Source organism: Phalacrocorax aristotelis, chromosome 16, assembly GCF_949628215.1.
Source record: "Phalacrocorax aristotelis chromosome 16, bGulAri2.1, whole genome shotgun sequence".
NCBI classification, from domain to species: domain Eukaryota; kingdom Metazoa; phylum Chordata; class Aves; order Suliformes; family Phalacrocoracidae; genus Phalacrocorax; species Phalacrocorax aristotelis.
The window spans coordinates 2,814,858-2,835,758 of record NC_134291.1 but is presented as its reverse complement, the minus strand read 5'-3'; the positions used below and the strand labels follow the sequence as shown (position 1 = coordinate 2,835,758).

Here is a 20,901-nt window from a genome sequence, read left to right as displayed (position 1 = left end):
CCCAGCAGGGAACTGAATTTTGCAGGGTTTGAGTGAGTTTATAGTGGGGATAGTCCATCTGGGGTGTTTGAGCCTGGGGACAGCAGGGCAAGGGGTCGCACCAGTGGGTTTTCTGTGCTCAGGCAGGCTGAAGGTGGGCATCCACCTATGCCACATGCATCCCTCTGGCCTCTGCAGCGGGCACGTGGCAGTGGAGGCGTACCAGCTACCCAGCCTCCCTGGGGGAGAAGCATCCAACCCAGCCGGGTGCTTTGGGCTGCGTGAGCGAGAGCACGAAGGCGCTTTGGTACAAAGCGATGCTGCTGAGATAAGCACCACTTGGCAAGATTAGATCTGTCCAGAATGAGGGCATGAGGTGTTTTTGTTTTTGTTCCTCTGCCGTGACCTGACACAGGCGGCAAATACCTTTGCCCTGACCCCTTCCCGTTGTTTGTCCCTCCTGCAACCTTCTTGAACGGGGCTGTGAGTGACGGCGGCTCTGTCTTCCTGCAGCCGGGCTGTGCCTGAACTGCTGGAGCCTGCAGGAGCTGGTGAGCCGAGACGCCGACAACTACCTCATCCTCGTGGAGAAGATCCTCGGCAAGGCCAAAGAGGTGAGTCGGGCGGCTGCCGGGGAGGGCTGTGGGCTTTGAGATGGCGTCAGCTCTGGGGCTTGCCTGAAGTGGATTTTTGCATTGCTCGGTGGGCGATTTGGGTTGTGGTAAGGTATTGCCGGAGCACTGGAGCTTGGAGGTGGGTGCTGCTGGGCCAGCAGGTGCAAAACACTGGTGGGAGCAGCCCTGTGTATCCTGCTGGCTTTCGGCACATGGGAACTGCAAGGGAAAACCCCAGCTCCAATACCTGCTCCTCAGGCAGCACTGCAAATCCATGGGGAAGGGTTTTGATTTCCCAAAGCGCTGCTCGGCACCGTGCAAAGGGCTGTGCAGATAGACCCAGCCTTCCCCAGACCTTCCCCCGATGCAAGCTGGGAGCTGCTAGTCCAAATCAGAGCAAATTGAAGGTTTCCTGTTGTTTTTGATGGAAACTTTGCTGCGGCTCTGCCAGGCTTCCTGCAGGGCCAGGAGCGGAGCTGGGACACGGGGGACCGCGGGAAGGTTTGCACCACGGAGCAGCCCAGCAGGCAACAGTTGGGCCGAGCACAGTGGGGAGGTGAAATGGCAGTGGGGCCGATCGTGTCGGTCTGCTGTGGTCCCGTCATGTGCCAGAGGAGCTTGAGGCATCATCAGTCACCCAGGGTTGCCCTGGGCTATGACCTGCGAGACTTCAGAGGAATCCCTTGATGTGGCAGGAAACAGTGATGTGGTTCCTAAATCCTCAGTGCTGGGATTCATGTGATGGGGTAAATGCTGCCTTTCATTTTTTGGGAAAGAAGGGCTGTTCAGCTGCCAGGCTGTGGAGCAGGTACAAGTTAAGATTAGCGTGATTTGGCTTAATCTTCTTTTTTTTTTTTTTGTTTTAATGGCTAAATGGATCTAGTTGCAGATAGTGTTTTATCACATTAAGGTTTACGTAAGGGTTTATGGCATTTCATGGTGTGCTCATAAACAAGGGGAGACAGTGCCTGTGCGCATATGCTTGAGCCGTCACTATGTCCCTCGGCGAAATAATTCTGCTGGCTATTCACTGGCAAAGGCTGGGGCAAAAATACATGGTTTGCACCACGCTGCTGAGCTTTGCAAGCTGTTTGCAGGGGCTGGGCTGCCTGCTTGCCTCTCCAAACTGCCTGCTTTGAGCCACCCGCATAGAATTTCAGGCAGCTCTGCAAGGATCAGGAGTGTCGGATGGGTGGGAGCTTGGCCAAATCCAGCTTCTTGGGGGTAAGGGCAGAGCTGCTGTCTGTGCTGATCTGCCTGTGCCAACGGTGTGCATTACTGGGGCTTTAGGGGTCATTTTCCCATGGAGCCAAGGGAATCTGCGGGGGATGGTGATGTGATGGTGCGGGACAGGCGCTTGGCTGCACTGTCGGGGAGTCTCCCAGCACTTCCAAGGACGCTTGCAGGTAACGCTCACTGCGAGAAGCCCAGCTCATCCTTCTGCCCTCGGGCTGTTTCCTACAGGTGCAGGAGAAGTGCGACTATGATCTCGTAACGCCCCTTGCTCTGCTCTTCTACTACGCAGTCCTGTATGTAAGTACTGAGGCTGCTGCACGCGGGTTGATCTCAGTGCCCAGAGAGGCACGGAGTGGAGTCCAGGGCCCCGCGGAGCCACACAGAACAGCCACTGAAATCAGGGTGGCTTTCGTCTGAGACATGACAGTCTGCTTCGGTCAATTCATCTCAAAAAAAGATCCTGTATGAATCTACAGGGATTAAGACCAGGCAACCATTGCACAAGCCACGACACAAAAAAAAAAAGCTTCAGTGTTTTTAATCTTTTTATTTAAAGATGGGCTAATCTGAACGGGAGACGGACAATATCTCTGTGCAGAGAAGGCAAATTTTTTTCATTACCCTTTATACTTGTGCAAAACATATAGGCAATGCTAATGAAAAGGAGCGGAGCCTTCACAGGAAATACTTTTTTATTATTATTATTAGCACAATGCATCATTATCCCAAGGAAATCATTGCTGCCAGATCTTGCAAAAGCACACGCTGTAATGCGATTCATCTGCGTGCATCTGTGGTTGTTAAAAAGAAATTTATATATAGGCTTTGGCATGTGAGCCACAGCCGGGAGGTTGGGAAGGTGCAGAGCGGGTGAAGCTTTCTCGGAGCTGTGCCCAGTGGGGATCCTTTGACCCCTCCTTGGGAGAGGGCAGGGTGTCACCTCTGCTCCAATCCGTTTCTCCTCTTCCCACTTCCAGCCTAAACCCTTGAATTTTTACGCAGCGCTCAAGGCCCGTGTCCTTGCTCCCTTTCTAATCGGGTCTCCCCGACCCCCGCAGGCTCCCCACTTCCCGCCGGGCTCCGACCTGCTCCTGAAAGCCTCCAACGTATACCACAGCTTCCTGACCTGGCCCGTGCCCTACTGCGACATCTTCCGTGAGCTGCTCACCTTCATCAGCGACGAGCTCAAGGCCCCCGGTAAGTGCTTCCGCCCCGGCGCGGGGTTTTCATGTGCTGCTGGCGCTGCTTCCCCAAAAACACCCGCTGCTGCGACCGCCCCGGGTTTGTTCCTGAGGTTCTTCTGGCGTTGCCGTCTCATACCCCGCTTGCTTCACGAATCCCTTGAGTGCGGTGTCCTCGTTTGCCTCGTGCATCCCACACCTCAGCTTTTTCAGGCAGCGAGAACCTCTGCCCTCCATCCTCTGGATGATTTTCCCTGGTGGTCTAGCACAGGGCGAGACCAGATTCCTCTGGAGGAGCAGGCGGGATGGGGGGGTTCTGTTTTCGGTGGCTGCCTTGCATGCAAGGGACTGTCAACTCTGGACCAGTGTGTATTAACAAAACATGTAACTATTTCCTGGCTGCCTTTCAGTCCAAAGGGTCTCTTCCATGGCAAAGCACGTGCTGGCTGCTCCCGCCCAGCCCTGGGCTTTGTTTGTGATGCTCGATTTGAGATGCTCAGGGGTGTAACTGGGGTGGTAACAGTGGGTCCATTCATCAGCATCAAGGTGGCTGGAGGCTTTGAGCCTGCCCTTGCGTGGAGATTTCCGTAGGGCTGGGGGACTCCCCGGCTCTTTCTTTACAGCCGAGACACTGCCTTGTGACACGGCTTTGGGCACATCTATCGAGAGCAGCAGCGCTCCTCTTAATTAAGGGCTCCTCATAGATGCCCTGTTGTTCCCAATGGAGCAGCTCTTCCAATTATTTCTAAAAGGCTATTTCTCCTAATCTCCCTGTCTTTTGGTGGCTTATGGAGAGCTGTTATCCCATGGAGCACATTTCAGCCCTTTTTTAATCCTGGGCGGGGCGATGGCAGTGAGACTGACTCTGAGAGGGACTTGGGAGGCCTCAGATGCGTACGTGGGCTGTGGCAGAGGCCCAGGGATGCTTCCCGCCTTCCACAAACCAGACAGCTGCCTTGGAGAGCCCTGACAGCAACATGAAACGCAGGGTCTCCGTCACAGCAGGAACGTCCTGCGGAGATGGGAGGTTATAGGTGCAGATGGGGTGAAAGGTGCTTTCAAAGGAACAAAACCCCCCAAACCCTCTGCAGTGTTGGCACCAGGCTGATTTACCCCCAGCTCAAGGCTCCACCAGCATAAATGGCCATGGCCACCAGGCAAGGTCTGGCTGGGAGGTTGTGCTGCATCCAGCCTCCATCTCAGAGCTGCGGGGCCAGCACGGGCATGGGGACGCTCATCCCACGCCGCTGCAGCTGTGGACTTCCCCAGCTCCTTCCTGGTCATTTACTGCTGCGACACCAGTCGGGGCTGTGTTTTACAGACTTCTGGGAAAGCCCCAGTGCTGGGGGCGGCTGCTGCATCCTGCTCTTGTGCCATCACCACCATCACGGTGCCTGGGGCTCTGTGAGCTGGGGACTTTGGTCCAAAAACTTTTCCCCTCCTACAAGCGTATGAGATTCCCCCACCCCTGTCAAAAGATGCTGTGTGGGAGGCGTTGGCCAGCTGGGGCTGAGCAGCCCAGTCCTGTCCCTCGCCATGGCCTCTTCCCCCAGCTGGAGCCAAGAACAGCAAAAACCTGTCCTCAGCTGGTAAGCTGGCCAAGAACATACAGGCTTGTTGCACAGCCTCTGTGACCTGCTGCGAGGCTGAATCAAAAGCTTTTTATTGAGGTGAGGGTAAATATTAACTGAGAACAAGCTGGTGTCAATATTTGCCGAGAATGCAATTGCTTTTATCTGCAAACCGGGGCTGATGTCTCTGCAAGAGGGGTGCACGCTGCTGTAATCAGGGGCCCTGTGTGGATCAACGTGAGCTGTCCATGGGTGCTGGGCCCCGTGGGTGCTGCTTCTTGGCTGCTGAGCAGCAGCTGGGGTTGGGATGTGGCTGCCTGCAGTAATAAGGGCGCTGGATCTTGTTGATGCCATAAGATCTTCCCCAAGATGTACCCCAGTCCTTCTGCCTTTTGTGAGTGACACGGGCTTTGCTGTTGCCACCCAGTCCAGGTCCATCAGGCGTTGCCTAGTTGGGGTTCCCGATGGTATCCCAGGGATGGTCCCAGTGAGGCATCTACGGACATGGGCTGCTCACACCAACCTCGCTTCTGCTGGGGCCAGGCTGGGCTCCGTCTCTGTGGGAGGGAAGGTGGCAGTGACCTGCTGTCCCTAAGTGAGATCCAGGGCGTGGGGGGGGCTAAAGCAAGTGGCAGAAGCTGCTAAATGTTACCCGTGCAATTCAAAACAGATCCCACATCAGCAGTGGGGCAGAAGGGACTGGGGATGGAGCAGCTCTCCCTTCCTACCCTCTGGTTGCCTTCTCATCCCCTTGGGTTTTCACCCTTTCCACCCCAAGGCTCCCTTCCTCCTGGGCTGGTCCCCTTGCACGGTGCCTTGTCCTCATAAGGACTTTGGGTGCTGCTAGGCGTGCTCCAGGCTGCAGCTCAGCCAGGTCGGGACCATGTTAGCAGACAAAGCTGACATGCTCCTGAAGCAGAGTGGTCTGCGGTGGTGCCATGTCTCCTGTCCTCTGCTCTCTCCCCCAGGGATCTCCTTCCAGAGGCTGGTGAGGACGGAGCAGGGGCTGTCTGTGAAGAACTACCAGAGCTCCACCGTGTAAGTGTGGCTATGGGTGCTGCTGGCATCTCCCCCCGCAGCATCCCCACCGAGCAGCAGCGAGGCTGCAGCGAGCAGCAGCATCTCAAAGGGGTAGCAGTGGGTGCTGGGGAGAAGAGCTGGATAGCTGGGCTGAGCTGTGCGAAGGGACAAGGAAAGCGGCCGTGGCATTTCTGCAGCCATGGGTCAGGGTCTGTGGGCTCCCTATGTCGGTTATCCTGCAGCCCTGCTTACTGCAGATCTGGGTGAAAATGGCTGGGGAAGGCAAAGTCTCCTCTGCAGGGAGCTGCTGGTCTTGGCACAGGCTGGAGAATAGCCAGGAGGCTCTTCGATCTGCGTGTTTGGCAGCCACCAGCCCGAGGGGGGACAGTAGCAAGTCTGTCCCAGCCCAACAGTTAACGAAGGCCTCGCAGCTCTGAGCGTAGTCAGACTTTGCACCTTATTTGAGGGCTGAACCTTTCCTCCTGCCAGGGCAGCTCATTTGTAAGTAGGAAAATGAGCCCGGGCGGTGTGTGCCCTTCCTGGCTGCAGTGCCAGCCCCAGCCCCCAGGACAGTCCTTCGTGCACAGCCGCCTCCACTCTCTGCAGGAGGGGGGTCCTGCTGCTCTGGCTTATCGGTCATGCTGTGCACCTCTGGATCTGCACCCGTCTCCCACCCAGCTGCGCTGGTGCTGCAGTGTTGCTTTCCCAGTACAGCTCCCCAGCTCTACACGCTTATACTGGTGCAAGTGCAACCACTGATGACTTACAGCACGATGGCTATAGTTGCATAAAAAGCCCTGAAAACCCAGCACAAAGCTTTACACCAGCTGAACCTTGGGCTTGTTGAAAGCTTGCGCCCATCGCCTGAGCTTTCTAGAACCAAGCGCGCAAGAGCACATCCTTAATTTAGAGACATTTTTGCGCAGTGAGGTGGACTGCTCATGTCAGTGAGCCTAAGCACATGCCTACTTGCTCTCTGGACTTCAGGTTTGGGAAGTCAAAGCCTGTGGACATTAATTTTGTGGTCCAGAGCAAAAATGCAGCTGAGATGTGGCTTTTCTCCTTAAAGGCCAGAAGTGATGCTGTGACCTGCACCTTGCAAGGGGAAGATGTTTTGGGGGCCCCTCTCATTTTCTACCCACCCCTGCTTCATCACATGTGCTGGATGTCCAGTTTGGACAACTGGCTGCTGGGCTGGAGCCCTGTCTGGGTCTGGTCGAACAATTACTGGGCTGGTGATATTGCAGATGTGGCAGGAGACGTGCTGCCAGGCATGCGCTGAGGGGCAGGACGGAGGATGCTCATCGTTACCCACTCCCTGCCCCTGGCTGGCAGTGCAGCGAGGGTCCGGCACCCCTGCACAGCCCCGAGACCCTCCGCTGTGACTAACGTGAGAGGACACTGCCATCTAGTGTGAATTTGTCCAAGGGTTTCATGTTCCTCCAGCACCCGAGCCTGGCTGCCCAGACTCACAGCTGTCCCCCTGTCCCCAGGACGGTGCTGCTGCTCAACCGCTCCGAGGTGCAGAGCGAGTTCCTCTCCATCGCCGAGAAGCTGAGTGCCAGCGAGCACCCGCAGCGTGCCACCCTCGTCGTGCTCCTGGAGCACCTCTACCAGGCCAACTTCGGCACCCGCTGCGACCTGGACAGCCTGCACCGCCTCCTGAAGGTAGGCTCAGAGGGTTCGACTTCGGTGACGCAGTTTCATGCAGTTGGTGGGTGGGTTTCCTGACCAAAGTAATGTTTGATTGACAAAAGAGAAGAAGCTTTGGTAATGCTTCTTGGAGGAAAATATACACGCCTTTCCCTTCTCTTCTCAGGTTAGACCTGGGGTCTGCATTTCTGTTTGGTGCAGTGAGGTGGGGGGGGGCGTAACTCGCCTTTTACTCCTTTCCCCATCCCTAAGTGGAGAGAGGATGAGCCCCTGGATTTGAAATGCAGCAATAGTATTCATTTGACCAGAGAAACACTTTGCTTTGCTCTTTGGGAGGGGCAAAAGCTTGTGAAGAAAACCCTTTAGGGTTGGTCAAACACATTGTTTTTTTCCTTTGCAGAAATTTTGGGGGCACTTAAGGGGGGTACGAGGTAGAGGAGGGAAGGAGATTTGCCCAGTGGTGTAGTTAGTGACCTTCCCCAAAGACCTGCGCCTTGCCTCTGCGTAGGGACCCCCCTCAATTTCTCATCTTGGCTCTGCTCCCCCTAGTCCAAGACACTGGAAGAGCTCTCGGAGATCTATGCCAGCGCCGCTGAAGCACAGGAGATTGCAGCCGCCAGCAGCGACCCTGTCCCGGCCCGGGAGCGGCTGCAGTCTGTGCTGCGGGACATCGCCGGGGCGGCGTCCTTTCCTGCCATCGCGGGTGAGAAACCCCCGCCCCGTGCCCCCCTTTCCTCCAGGGTTTTCTACTGGCTCAGCCCCCGCAGTGGCGACGAGCTCCCCTGCGCTGCGGGTGCTGGGAGCCAGCCCTTTGAAGTGCAAAACCCGCTTTTGTGCAAAGTTTCAACCTAGTACAACTACTACAACAACAACAAAAAAACCAGCCCAGGTTGTATTTCATAACCATGCAATGAGCCAGAAATTGTTTCTCATCTTTCATTAAAACAGCAACAACCAGAAAAAAAAAAAAAAATTCTCCAGCCTTCGAGGGTGAGATGGAAACATTAAAACAGAAACCGATGGCAGCAGTGATGTCTGGCTCTTAGAGCTGCGAAATGTCCCCTCGTCCCAAGCGCACGCTGACTTCACAGGGATGAGGACGGCAGCGTCAGCGCTCTGCGGGACCTGGGCTGCCCACACCACGCGCATGGGGTGGGCGGCATCTCCCACCTGCCAGGAGAGCTGTCGGGGTGCTATTGGGGTTCTTTGCAAACTAACTCCTCTCCCTCCTCTCTTCCCAGGCGAGGCTCAGCCCCGCAAGCTCCACACCATCCCCATCCCTGCCGCTCGCTGCTACACTTACAGCTGGGATCAGGATAACTTTGGTAAGCAGAGGGGGTCCCCGCCCCCCGCCCCCAGTGAGACTGCAGCCCTCCGCTCCCTGTCGCAGGGGTGGCCAAGCAGCACTTCAGCTCTGCCAGCACCACCACGTGCAGCTGGACGTGCGGCACAAACCGTGGCCAGAGCCTGAAAGAGCTGCTAACAAATTGTGGGTGGTGATGGGAGAGAGAATGCAGCGGGCGCTGGTGTCCCCTGGGCAGGACAGGACACGGCCATCATGCCTGCTGTGATTCTGAGCAAAGCCCTCATCCGAGATGTGGGCACGAGGCACTGATGGCCCCAAAACACGTTGTATTGCCGGAGACAAATCGCACAGGGCTTGATCTCCTCGGCAAAGTTGTGTCCTGCATTAAGCTGGCAGAGATTCGTTGCATCCATGTCCATGGGGATATTGGTAGGACAGAGACCTTGTTTGGTAGAAAGCTCCTCTGCAAGGAGTCAGCCTTGCTCATGCCCTGGAAATAATTGTTGCTGGAAAAGCCTGACTGCACGGAGATGTCGGGGCTTTGCAGGGTTAAGACTCCTCGGATGTTATGGCTCTTCCCCCACCCGCAGCAGCCTCTGCTGTGCTCTTGGCCTGTCCGCAGCAGTTTTGCAGGGGAAATGGCAGCTTCCCCTTCTGCTGAGCTGGTCTCTCCGGCTTCCCTATTCCTGGAAGACCTTTTCAGTTCCTGTGAAGGTTTGGTGTTCACTGCCCGCTGACCTCAGCGAGCTGGACCAGAGCTCTGGCTTGGGCTTTGCAGTGAGTCTAGGCTTGCTGGGAGGCCACCCACAGTGGGGCAATTTGGGGTTTGACTATCAAAATACCTTGCTTTCCTCCTGCCCTCCAGTTAAACTTGGATCAGACACGGGCAGATTGTGAGATCTGTGTAGGAAGGAAGCACAACCCCAGCTGGCGTTTGCCTTTCAAGAACCCAAACAGAACGTGACCTCAAGGAGAGAAGCACGTTTTGTTTTGCCATCGCATCTGAGCGCCTTATGGCAATCTAAAAACCTTCAGGAGGAGGTTTTCAGCTCCTTGTTTGAAACCGTGCAGGATCAAAGAGCGCGTTGGCCACGCTGTAGCAGTGTTATTGTCTGGGGTCATCACGTTTCCAGCAGCTGTAGCCGATTCCCTACCAGATCTGATCTCCCTCCCGTTGCCTTTCAGATATCCTCAGCGATGTCCTCCGCAAAGAGTGCAGCGTTGTCGAGCCCATGGCCTCGGAGAACGAGGAGGAGGATGAAGAGGAGGAGGTGGAAACCGATGGCTGTTCCCCCGAGCGGGACTCACCGCTTTCCCCCATCTGCACCATTTCCAAAGACTCTGCGCTGTCAGAGGAGGGATCGAAGCCCTCGCGAGTGTCCCTCTTCACCAATTCCAAGGACTCCATCTCGGAGCTGACGGTGGTCTCCAGAAAGTCCCTTAAGTCATTCGTCTCCAGCCTGAAGGACTGCATGGACAGTGGGTACGCGGAGGACAGCGACGAGAGCTCCCTGGACATGGTGGGGAGGATGGAGCTGAAGGTAGAGAAGACCCACCACAAATACAGACACACGCTGACCAACAAGATCTACAAACTGTTCAAGAGCAAAAGCCAGCTGGTCTTGAGGAGAGACCTGAAGGACTGCCCGGACATGGACTCGCTCTCGCTGCCCCTGCGCCGGGCCGAGAGCCTGTGCACCCCCCAGGCCAAGCACCGTATCCCGGCGCGCTCCCGGCGCGCCCACTCGCTGCCGCAGCACGTCCTGAGCCAGCGGCTGCCGGCCCCGCTCACCCCGTGGCACCTCAGCCTCCACCGACGGCCCTTCCTCAGCTACGATGAGGACGCCAAGGTGTCCACGCTGCGTGTCGTGGTCTTTGGCTCTGACCGCATCTCAGGGAAAGTGGCCCGAGCCTACAGCAACCTCAGGTGAGCCGGGTGGCACGGGGGACCCGGCTGCACGTACCTGGCCCTGTTGGGACACGCTGGAGGGCTTGGCTCACTCAGCCCTCTCCTACCTTCTAGGCTCAAGGAGAGCACCTGCCCCTCACTGACAAGGTACTTCAAGCTGCAGTTTTTCTACGTTCCCGTGAAGAGGAGCTGCTTGGCTCCATCAACCCCGCTGATGCATCCCTCCCCATCCCTGGGGGATCCCCAGCTCCGGGCCTCGGCACAGGTGGTAGGTGTCCTGCTTGCCGTGGGGCTTGGGGTACTGCCGGCGCCCTGCTTGGCCCTGAGAGCGGTGTGCGAGGAGTCTGGCAGGGCAGGCTGAGGGGGGCATTGGTGTCTCTTCCACCAGCCCCAAGCGTGGGAGGAGGAGCTGGGGGTGCCCCCAGTGTGACCCGTGTGTCCGGTTTCAGGATCCCACCTTGGCTGGGAGGGAGAGCAGCACCAACGACATCTCCCACTACATTGGCATGTTGGACCCATGGTACGAGCGCAACGTTCTTGGGCTGATGAACCTGCCCATGGACGTCCTGTGTCAGGTATGTGCATGCCAGCTGGTAGGGGTTGGCGTCCCCCTTCCCTGAGGAACAGGGCAGCTGAACGGAGAGCTTCTGCTGAGCACTGGGCCACCATGCACCTGTACAGCAGGCTGTGCTACATGGATATGGGATGGAGATGGGGTGGTCAGGAGGAGGGTTTCCATCCCTGGTAGGGTGGAACAGGCAGTTCTTGACACCAGGCTGTGGGTACCGTGTACCGCATCAGGCTTGTGACTTATTCTCTTGCTGCAGTCTGCCAAGCCAGAGGCTGAGCCCCAGGAGGGCTCCCAGGAGCAGCTGCCCATCCTGGCCGACATGATCCTCTACTATTGCCGCTTCGCCACGCGCCCTGTCCTGCTGCAGCTCTACCAGACAGAGGTAGGCAAAGGGGCTCAGCCCTGTCTTGGCGAGGGGAAAAGGGAGGCCTCCTGCCTGTGTCACCAGCTCGGGACCTGCCTGAGAAGCAGATGGGGGTGTGGCGCAGCCTCCATGTGCTGGTGAGGCAGAGCTTGGCCTCCTCATATTCCCTGGGTGCTCATGGTGCTGATGCTCTTGGCTCAGGGATGGAGAGCACGCAGGTCCTGCCCAGACAGCCCTTACGTAACACGAGCAGTTTTCCATCGAAATACACAAAGCGACTCCTGTCAGTGCTCACAGGTTATTCACATCGCTGGAAGTCCCTCCAGTGCTCTGCTTTGCAAACCGAGCCCCTCCATGAAGCCTGTTTTCCCCGCCCCGCTGCGCGCACAGGGCAGCCGTGGTGGGGAAGGCTGAGTGCACGGCTGCAGTGACTGCGTTGGTGCAGTGGCACGGGACTGGCTGCAGTGGGGCTGTGGCAAGCAGAGTTGCTGCTGTTCATGGGATTTGTGCTGCCCAAAGCGACGCCCAGGCCCTGATGTTAGGCTCATTGTTGGTTTTCTTTCCAGTGGGTTGGGGATTTTAAGTGAAAGTTAGGGTTTTGGGTTGTTCTACTGGCTGGTGGTTTGTTGAAACAGTCGGAAGTACAGCTAAAAGCAAGTGTCACCTGAGGCAGTTGTTGAAAGGTGTATTTTGAAAAATGGAAGGGATTTTTCCCAAACTGACCGTTTCCTGCAGGAAGAAGTGGGGGGGGGGTGAATGTTGCCTGGCACAGGCTGGGTCTCCTCACCACATCTTCCCTCTTCTTCCCCTGGCAGCTCACCTTCATCGGGGGAGAAAAGATGACCGAAGTCTTCATCCATTCCCTCGAGCTGGGCCACTCGGCAGCGACGCGGGCCATCAAGGCATCAGGTCTGTAGCTGCTTCGGCACCCACAGCCTTGGGTTGGAGGTCTGTGAACCACTGGGCTGGGAGGCAAACGGGAAGAGGGGCTGGAGGGAGCGTGGGCTGCAAGAGGTGTCTGAGCCCAGGCTGCATCGTCAGCAAAGATCCAGACCTCTTGTCACAAATTTGGAAGCGAAGCGTCGTAGTTCTTGCTTTCCTCTTCAGGACCAAAGCTGTGGCAATGCCTTGTTGTTTTTACTGCTGTTAACTCTGAAATGTATTTGCAATAACAGAGCTTCAAGCCCATTTCCTTCCTCTCATCAGCACCTGGCCAAGCGCAGCTCTTTATCTTTTCTTTTCGCTGCTCTCTGTTGTTTGTGCTTCGTCCAGGAGTGTCATTTATAAAACCCTCTTTCCATTTCCTTAGTTTACTGGGTAAAGCAAGATTTGTGCGTGTGCTTGCGAAGGACATCCATGTGCTTTTACACTAGGAATTTATTAAATTATTAGAGACAAGAAGCAACGGCAGAAGCATCTGCCTGCAGCGTGGTCTCCAGCTCTCCCCGGTACCAAGGCCAACAGGCTGCCTGGTGCGGTGCAGCTCGCAGAGACATCTCATGGCCAAGCAATAATACTGCATATAAACACGTTGCTTAATTTTTTTAACCAATTGCTGTGCTGTGATCTCGCCTTGTCTTTCTAAACAGAGCTCATAAAGTATCCTCTGTACGAAGTGTCGCCACCCTGCTCTCCGAGAACACAGGCTTGGCCAAGACCTCTTCCCAATAACTCATGAAACCACCAGTCTTTTCTGACTTTGATTTCTTCTTTTTCCCCTTGGGTTGTCTGGCAGCAGGCCACTTAACATCTGCAAAAAATTATCCAGGGGAAAAAAAAAGTTAGTAAGTGTCGGGCACAGTATTTCAAGGCTAATTTAATGTGGGCACAAATATGCCCAGAAAAACAGGAGCTGGGTTAGCAACGCGGCCTTTCATTGCTTTGTGCTTTCCCTGGAGCACTGACCCCTCTGCACCGGCTTAGCCAGCACTGCTTTCAGTTTTTCAGAGCTGCTTGTTGTGCTTTGTGGTGGAATTTCTGCACTGGATTAATTGCTTTCTGGCAGCTTTTAAGCCACCTTTTCTTTTTGCTTTTTTGCTCCACAGCTGTTTTCAGCAAACCATTTTTTCCCCTTTCTGTAGGTACTGAGTGTGCTGCTGTTTCAGTAGCCAACTGAAGAATGGGGATAAAAGGCCACTGCGTGACATTTGCTCCTTGTTTTGTGCAGGTCCAGGCAGCAAAAGGCTGGGCATAGATGGAGACAGAGAAGCAATCCCACTAACACTACAGATCGCCTACAGCAAGGTGAGCGCGTGGGACTTGAGCGAAGGCAGAAAACCACTTCAGTGGTGGGCAAACATGTCTCTCAGCTGGGGGCTGGGAGAGGCAAACGCTGGCAGTCTGCTGGAGGAGCCCGAATCCAAGCCCAGATGAGCCAAACTCAAGCTAATTGCCTACTTACTGGCTAATTGTGGCTGGCTTTCCACTCCTGTTCAGCCCAGTGAAATAGGGAATGCGCAGCCAGTTTCCATAGAGTGGACGTGTGCTCAGTGCCAGTTTACACTGGTGGGCTCAGCTTCCAGGGAGCAATCTTCTGCTGGTCACAGCAGCCCTCCTATGTTGTTGGTTCCTTTGTAGTTATTTAGTGTTAAGCCTGGGCAATTTTTGTAAATCCAAGATTAAATGAACTTTAATGCCTGCTCAAACTTTGTGCAGCTCCGGGTAAATCCAGATCTGAGCTAGTCCTGCCAGACGGTTGGGGTGGGAGGCAGGGTAACATCAGCCTGGAGCGTGGCATCTCACAGGCTTCGGTTGGTCTCTGCAGACAGCCGTCAGTGGAAGAAGTCACTGGGACGATGTTGAGAAGGTCTGCACATCCGTCAACCTTAGCAAAGCCTGCAAGAAGTATGAAGAACTAGGTGGGTAGAGGTGGTCATCGTGGCTTTGCATAGGGAGCAACGGGAGGGACTGGTGGAGCAAGAGGACAGGATGGATCTTCTAGCTGGAGCAAAACAGATGTGTGAATGCAGCAGAAGATACATGGAAGGTGCCTGGTGTTCCCTGGGGCATACTGTAGTCCTTGGCTGTCCTTAGCACCACATCAGGGATGAAAGGCATTTGATTTCCCGTTGTCCTAAAGCTTCCAGCCAAGGAAATGGGGTGTCCGTTAGGGATGGGGCTTGGATGGTCTAAACAGCAGGATGATCGCTGGAGAGTGGTGCTTTCCAGAACACTTGTTTAGTAAGGGAAGGAGAGACAGGTAAAACTGTTGTTAAGTGAAGCAGGACCAAGGGAGAGGGTGCTTGTCCTGCCGTCTGCAGCAGCCATGCCTTGCAGCCAGCTTTCAGCAGGCTCTTGCTAAGCTGGTGCTTCAGCCTGGTTTCCTTCCTGCAGCTCAGAGATAGCTGGCTGCCACATAGATTTGCTGCTTTTATTTTTTTTTTTTCTAATCATGTTTCTGACGAGGTATTAATAAGGCTTTAAGCCTTTTAAAAGCAGCAAGACTTTTAGTCTGTGTGTGTATTTAGAAGCAATACCTGTTCATTCTTGCTTAAGAACTGCTGTTTTGGCAATCAGACACCCAGTTCTGAGTAAACTGAGGGGGTTTTTAGTTCCTCTTTCCTTGTGTGCTTTCTGTCTGGCAGATGTGTGGTTTGTGAGTGGAGTAGTTGGCGCAAACAGGTGATCTACCAAATAGGAGACAGCTCCTACATGCCCCACGGAGCTCAGCCTAAACCTCTCTCTCTCCTGTCCCATGTGTTGCTACCCCATCCTTGAAGCCATGGAGACAACCCTGGAAAAAAAACAGCAGGAATTAATTTCCACCTCCTCTATGTATTTTGAGTTGGGTATTTCTGTGCTAGTTCTGGGGCTTCGCTTGTGCTGCCGGTGCTGGGGGTTTGCTTCAGGCGGTGTCCTCAGCCCCACACTGGGGAGAAGCTGCTTCATGAATGTACCTGCTCAAGCAGGGGGTGGGACGGGATGATCTCCAGAGGTCCCTTCCAACCCCTGCCTTTCTGTGATTCTGTGAATCTCCTTCCTTCCAAGAGAAATCCGGTCCCCTTGATTGTCTCCGTTGGTTTTCACATTCAGCAGTTTGACCACAGGATGTCACTGTAATTCCAGACAGGAAAAGCATCTTCATGTGGACAGCAAGAAAGGCCAGGCTGGGAGAGCTAGAATTTCCTCATGATGATGGGGCAGTGTTTTTTTCTCCTCTTTAGGTCCTAAGATAGTTAAATGTCCTTTTCTGCTATGTTTGGAAAGCAGTTGGAAATTACAGAGGACATTTACCTCTGTGTCTCTGATGGCTTTCTTTCCATGTGGGTTAGCGTGAGGGAAGTAAAGCTAAATTGTACTCCATTTCCCCCAACGGTGGGCTCGGGCTGAGAGCCACTGGCTCTGGGATGCTTTGGGGGGTGGAGGGACCACTTGGGTTCCAACCAGTGGCCCAGAAGCCCCGAGTGATAACAGTTTTCTTTTGTTACAGCCTCAAAGACAGAGTGTCTCAACTTAACCATGACAGAGGTGGTCAAAAGGCAAAACTCCAAATCCAAAAAAAGTTTTAATCAGGTAACTCAAATCATGGTGCTTTTACATTGGGTAACAGGAGGTCAGCCTGACTCAGCTGGGAGGGAAGCAGGGCGGGAGTCCATTTGTTGTTGGCCACCAGGCCTGCCCTAGGGGTGCCCAGCTCCCCTGCTCCCCTTGCCCACACAGGGAAATGAGCCGAGCCTGGCAGCTCCCTCATTCCGACTCTTCTATCAGCAGATCAGCGTGTCCCAGATAAAAGTAGACAAGGTCCAGATTATCGGTGTCCAGTCCTCCTTCGCTGTGTGCCTGGACCAGGATGAGCAGAAGATCCTGCAGAGTGTAACCAGGTAGGAACTGCAATGAGGCCGGCTGCCCGCTGCAGTCAGCCCTCCTGGGATGGTGCATCCTGTGTGTGAGGACTTGTCAGGAAGCGTGGGTGATCCTGAGCACCATGGTGCATCTATGCCAGATGCCCAAGTTGGGTGACACAGCTCCAAGCTCTGTAGCGTAGCTGAGCTCAGGTGGGATGGATGGTCCTGCTCAGATCCCAGCAGTAATTTACCCCCATGACTGTCACAGTCTAAAGGGTGGTCCCCAGTTCAACTCTGTAAAGACAGCTGTTTCAGCAAGACCAGTCATAAGCCAGAGGAGAGCTGTGCAACATAAATGAGGTATTTGGAGAGCAGAGCCTTTGACTTCTAAACCTCATTTGGGTTCTCCGCCACCTTTGGCATACCCATTGCAGAAGGAACCCATGATCTTCATGGGAGAGACTGGGGCAGAGCAAGAATTGTTCATTTGACTGTTCATCCATCAGTCATGTCCCCAGGGCACCAAGATGGCTCTCTGGGTGATGGAATTTGAAAACTCACTGTAGATGACCTACTCCCGTGAGCACAAAGACATCAAACCAGATGATCCATGGGTCTTAAAAATGTGCAAGCATTTTAACTTCTCCCTCAAAGAGCAGAACTCTGCGAGGTTATGCTGCCTCCAACAGAAAAAAGATTTTGGATCTTATCTCTTAACCCTAAAGAGAAGAGTTTTACTTCACTTGTTTGTTTTGCAACTCAAGGGGCTAGTGGGAAAGTTCAATGCATAAAATAGAAAAGGAGCTACTTCCCTCTCCCCAAAACTTGGGGGATGCAAAAGTTCTTGTTTTCCTTAATGAGTTTCAGAAATTGCTCTTTATGGATGCTTCTGCTCTTGGTCCCAGTCTGAGCCAGTTTAAAGACCTGAACTCTCAGCGCTCAAACTCCAGTCCTATTGAAGACTGCACCGATTCCTGTTTGTTTGCAGATATTTCTGCCGCACCTGCGGACCATGATTCTCAGCCACATGCCTTACTTATAACTTGGTTTCTTTCCATTCCCCTGCAGGTGTGAGATCTCTGTGTGCTACAAACCCAGGGACAGCGACCTCTTTGCACTGAGAAGGTCATCTTTGCCTTCCCAGGACCCCTCTGAGTTTCATTCTCTCCTGTGTTTACCCATTGCCACCTTCAGTGGAGCACTGCCGTAGAAGAACCCTGTGTCCTCTCAGGCCAGACTCACATCCAACACCAATTTAGCCTCAGGAAAAGGAAGCTGACTGCCCTCCTTTGGGCTGGAGAACCATCCGTTCTTGTCCAAGACATCCTGCAGCCCAAAGCGTTATCATGGTGGCTGAGCTGCTCCTGGCCTGGGCTTAGCCCGTTCTTGGGAAATGGGAACACTGGTGGTGTGCTCTGGTATCTCTCAGGGTTCCTCACCAATGGGAGGAAAGTAGTTTCCTTGAGATCTCCACCTGGTTCAGCAGACTACCAACACCTGGATTGAGAGGGCAAGGCAAGGACAGCGGTATTTTCCTGCCAGCAAATGGTGCTGTGGCTGTGTTTGACGGTGACTGCAAAGCCAGGGTGATCTGAGGGAGTTCGTGGGGGGACATTTTGGAAGGTGAATGCCCTTGGCTGAGTGGTGATAGGTGGCCTCCAACGCGTGGGGCGTTGCAGACCACCCAGCCGAAGTTGGTATCAGGTTGAGGATGCTCAGGACCGTTCTTGCAGGGCGGGGACAGGCTTTCTCAAAGTTTTCTTTAAATTAGGAAGGTTGGGTGTTTTGCAGAGAAACAGTGCAGAGCAGAGCGACCCAGCTGAGGCCCAAAAAGACCCCAGCATGGGTTGTAGACTGCTGCTTGCGTTCCCGTGAATTGAGTGCAATAGGCCATACCAGGGCACGGAGAGCTTGTCATGTATACGTGCGTTTACTGTAAATCCAGGACCTGCAGGAGATGGACTTCCAATTTTTGCAGAATTTCAGAGTTCACCCAGGAGATGTACTCCGTGTTCAGCCCATGTTCTTGCATCCTTCTCCCCAGCCCTGTACACTAGAGGCATCCCAGAGGCTAAATCCTCAATAGTTGCTTGAAATACGGCAGGAACCATGCTCACATTAATAGGAGGGAGGGAAGTACTAGGAAAAACCACCAGGATTCCCTGAAGCTTACCTGAGGAGGCAGCTTTGCTAGAGGAGGACCCAGCGCCAAAAACACTAGTGACACTTGCAAGTGACAATAGGATTTGGGATCCCCCCCCTCCAAAGAGGCTTTCCATCCTCTTCATTCTCTCTGCGAGGCTGTAGGTACAGAAAGGTGCAATAGTTGCGGGTATTTAGAGGTATTCTGACCCCAGGAGCAAAAATGAGACTGGAAAAGCCTTGCCTGGTTTCATAGCCCTCAAGCTGTTTCTCAGTAGTTCTTGGTGATTGCACTAACAATAACAGGCAAAAGAGCACGCTGCCCGCTGCAGGCTAAAAGGATCTTAATGCCGAGGGCATGTGCTCCCTGGATAACGTCTGGAAGGGACCCCGATACTGCTGGGGGCTGCAGGGCTCAGCCACAGTGTGATCAGTTCAGTGTTGGTCCCTTGATCCTCCAGAAAACGGGACCTGGTCAGCTCTTGGCACTACTTAGAACAAGGTTGGGCTCTGCCCCGAGGGCTGGTGGCACAGCAGCAGTGTCATTTGAGGTTAAATCTGCCAGGAAAAGGGCCAGATCCCCTGGGGGCTTTGGTTGTCTCTGAAAAGTGTGGGTCAAGTTTGTCTGCTGGATTCTTCCACATCCCTCCTGGAAGTGTTTGGGAGATCCCTCCTGTGCCAGTGACTCTGAGCCTGGCCCCGCTGGCTGCTGGACCTGCTTTCTGTCCCCACCTCCTCTGTTGTTTGGGGGCAGCTTGGTCTGGGCCCAGTGGTGAAATCTCAGGTTGAGAAGGTGCCAGCTGGCTCTTTGGTGTCCTCAGCAGCTCTGGATGCTGCTTCTGCCAATGGCCAGAGATGAGCAAAAATGAGATGTGAACATGCTCCTGGGGCCTCTGCGCTTCATCCTTCTACTTGAATAAACCATCCCAAGGATGGTGTTGCCTTGTGGACTCCAAGAAAAGACCCTCATATGGGGCAAAGCATCACTTGAACAGATTCAGACGCTCTGGCTCCACCATGATGCAAAGCCAGCTTGGACTCCCGGCAAGGACCCACCTTCCCTGGCCACGCACCGACTCTGGGAGCACCCACCTTTTCCTATGTGCATGGAGCAGTGTCCAGTCCATGGACTCGGCAGGGACACCAAGACGCTGCCAGGGTGTGGTGGGCTGTCCCATCCCTCACAGGGTGCCTGTGGGGCGATGTGGGAACGTGCGCTGAGGTCGCTGCTGTGCACTTCTTGCACATCAGTATTTTAAGTCCAATAGGCTCCAGGAATCAGCAGCAGATTTTAATAGCTCTTTCCATGCACTTGGAAAAAAATTTTCCCACTGACTTTTCATTTCCTGAGCAGGTTTGTGTGCATCTTCTCATATGGGGCTGAATTTTGACAGCTGTGTTTTTTGTTCAATACTTTAAAATAGCACCTTATCCTGTCAAAACATTGCTATTTGCGACCTTGATATCCGTGGCTAAATATATCCCTGCCGCTGTTAATGATATAAACCTCTTCGGTTTCAGCTGGCCCTACAAAAATACCAGAGAAGATAATTTCCATCTCGTATTGAAAAACAAGCACAAACTCTAGGGACTCATAATCCTGGCTAACGTTTTGACCTCTGATGCTTTCTGGAAATGAAAGAAGTTCGAGGTTCTTTCAGGTCATCCTTGTACATACGTTCATCCTCACCAAATCTGTGTAATGTCTGTGCTGATCTGTAAAATACTGTTTAAAGAATTTTTAAGGTAATTGTAAAATATTAAATATTGATTTATTTCAAGTACAAGTACAGTGTTTGAGCTGAGTAATTTCTGAGCAGGCGGGAGGCACAGGGGGAGGCTCCGTATCTCCGCGAGGAGGACAGGGAGCACCCCGGTCCTTTGCAGAGTAGTTGACCTGAGAGCACAAAAAGGGTCATAAAGTCATTATGTTCATGAGCTTGATCCCACACGGAGACCTGCAACACTTAATTGAGCTGCTTCTGTTCTGTGAGTAAAAAAGCAGGTTTTGATGCTGTAAATCCAAAATCGGTTTCATGCTGGATTAAGGAGAAGAGAAACTAGCAGAGCGTGTGTGCGCAAGGTGAGATCTGTGCATGCCCTTCCCTTCTAGGAGGCTCCTTGACCTTTGGTGTGTTGCTTTGCAGAGAAATGCGAGTTATGCTGAGAGCTGAGCACCTGGCAGCTCCTGGGGCCACGGGCAAGGGCCAGCCCCAGGGTGCAGAGCAGAGCCCCGGACGAAGGGTGATTGCTCCGGGTTGGCAGGTTTTTGCCCTGAAGCCGGGTATTGGGCTATTTCTGACTTGGAAACGTCTTCTGCGTCTTTGGGGATGCAGACTTTGCAGATGGGGCTGTTGCTACTGAAAGTACTCGGAAATATGAAATGACACTTGCAAATGTTTAACTGTCTCAAGGTCGCCCTTCTCCTCCTGCGGGTATTGAAGGGAAGACGCTTAGCTGGTAGGTGTGAGGGCCAATGTGTCATAATCAAATAAACAACGTGGGAAAGTCATTTCAGCTCAGATGAGCCGAAAACCAGATGAGAATAACTTCTGTTAATCAGCACTTAGT

General features: G+C 53.8%; 1 protein-coding gene across 1 annotated transcript in view; it reads left to right on the top strand.

Annotated features, from left to right (window-relative positions):
* PIK3R5 (phosphoinositide-3-kinase regulatory subunit 5) overlaps positions 1-20,117 on the top strand; it is a 63,501-nt gene extending 43,384 nt beyond the window's left edge. Inside the window, exons 3-19 of the mRNA XM_075111258.1 lie at positions 493-593; positions 2,058-2,126; positions 2,888-3,026; positions 5,550-5,619; positions 7,095-7,269; positions 7,804-7,957; positions 8,496-8,579; positions 9,746-10,487; positions 10,584-10,737; positions 10,919-11,044; positions 11,297-11,422; positions 12,220-12,313; positions 13,572-13,648; positions 14,169-14,262; positions 15,834-15,916; positions 16,115-16,224; positions 17,257-20,117. Coding sequence (XP_074967359.1) covers positions 493-593; positions 2,058-2,126; positions 2,888-3,026; positions 5,550-5,619; positions 7,095-7,269; positions 7,804-7,957; positions 8,496-8,579; positions 9,746-10,487; positions 10,584-10,737; positions 10,919-11,044; positions 11,297-11,422; positions 12,220-12,313; positions 13,572-13,648; positions 14,169-14,262; positions 15,834-15,916; positions 16,115-16,224; positions 17,257-17,398 — 2,540 coding nt within the window. The 3' untranslated portion in view covers positions 17,399-20,117. The remainder of the gene's footprint in view (positions 1-492; positions 594-2,057; positions 2,127-2,887; positions 3,027-5,549; positions 5,620-7,094; positions 7,270-7,803; positions 7,958-8,495; positions 8,580-9,745; positions 10,488-10,583; positions 10,738-10,918; positions 11,045-11,296; positions 11,423-12,219; positions 12,314-13,571; positions 13,649-14,168; positions 14,263-15,833; positions 15,917-16,114; positions 16,225-17,256) is intronic.
* The last annotated feature ends 784 nt before the right edge of the window (positions 20,118-20,901 follow it).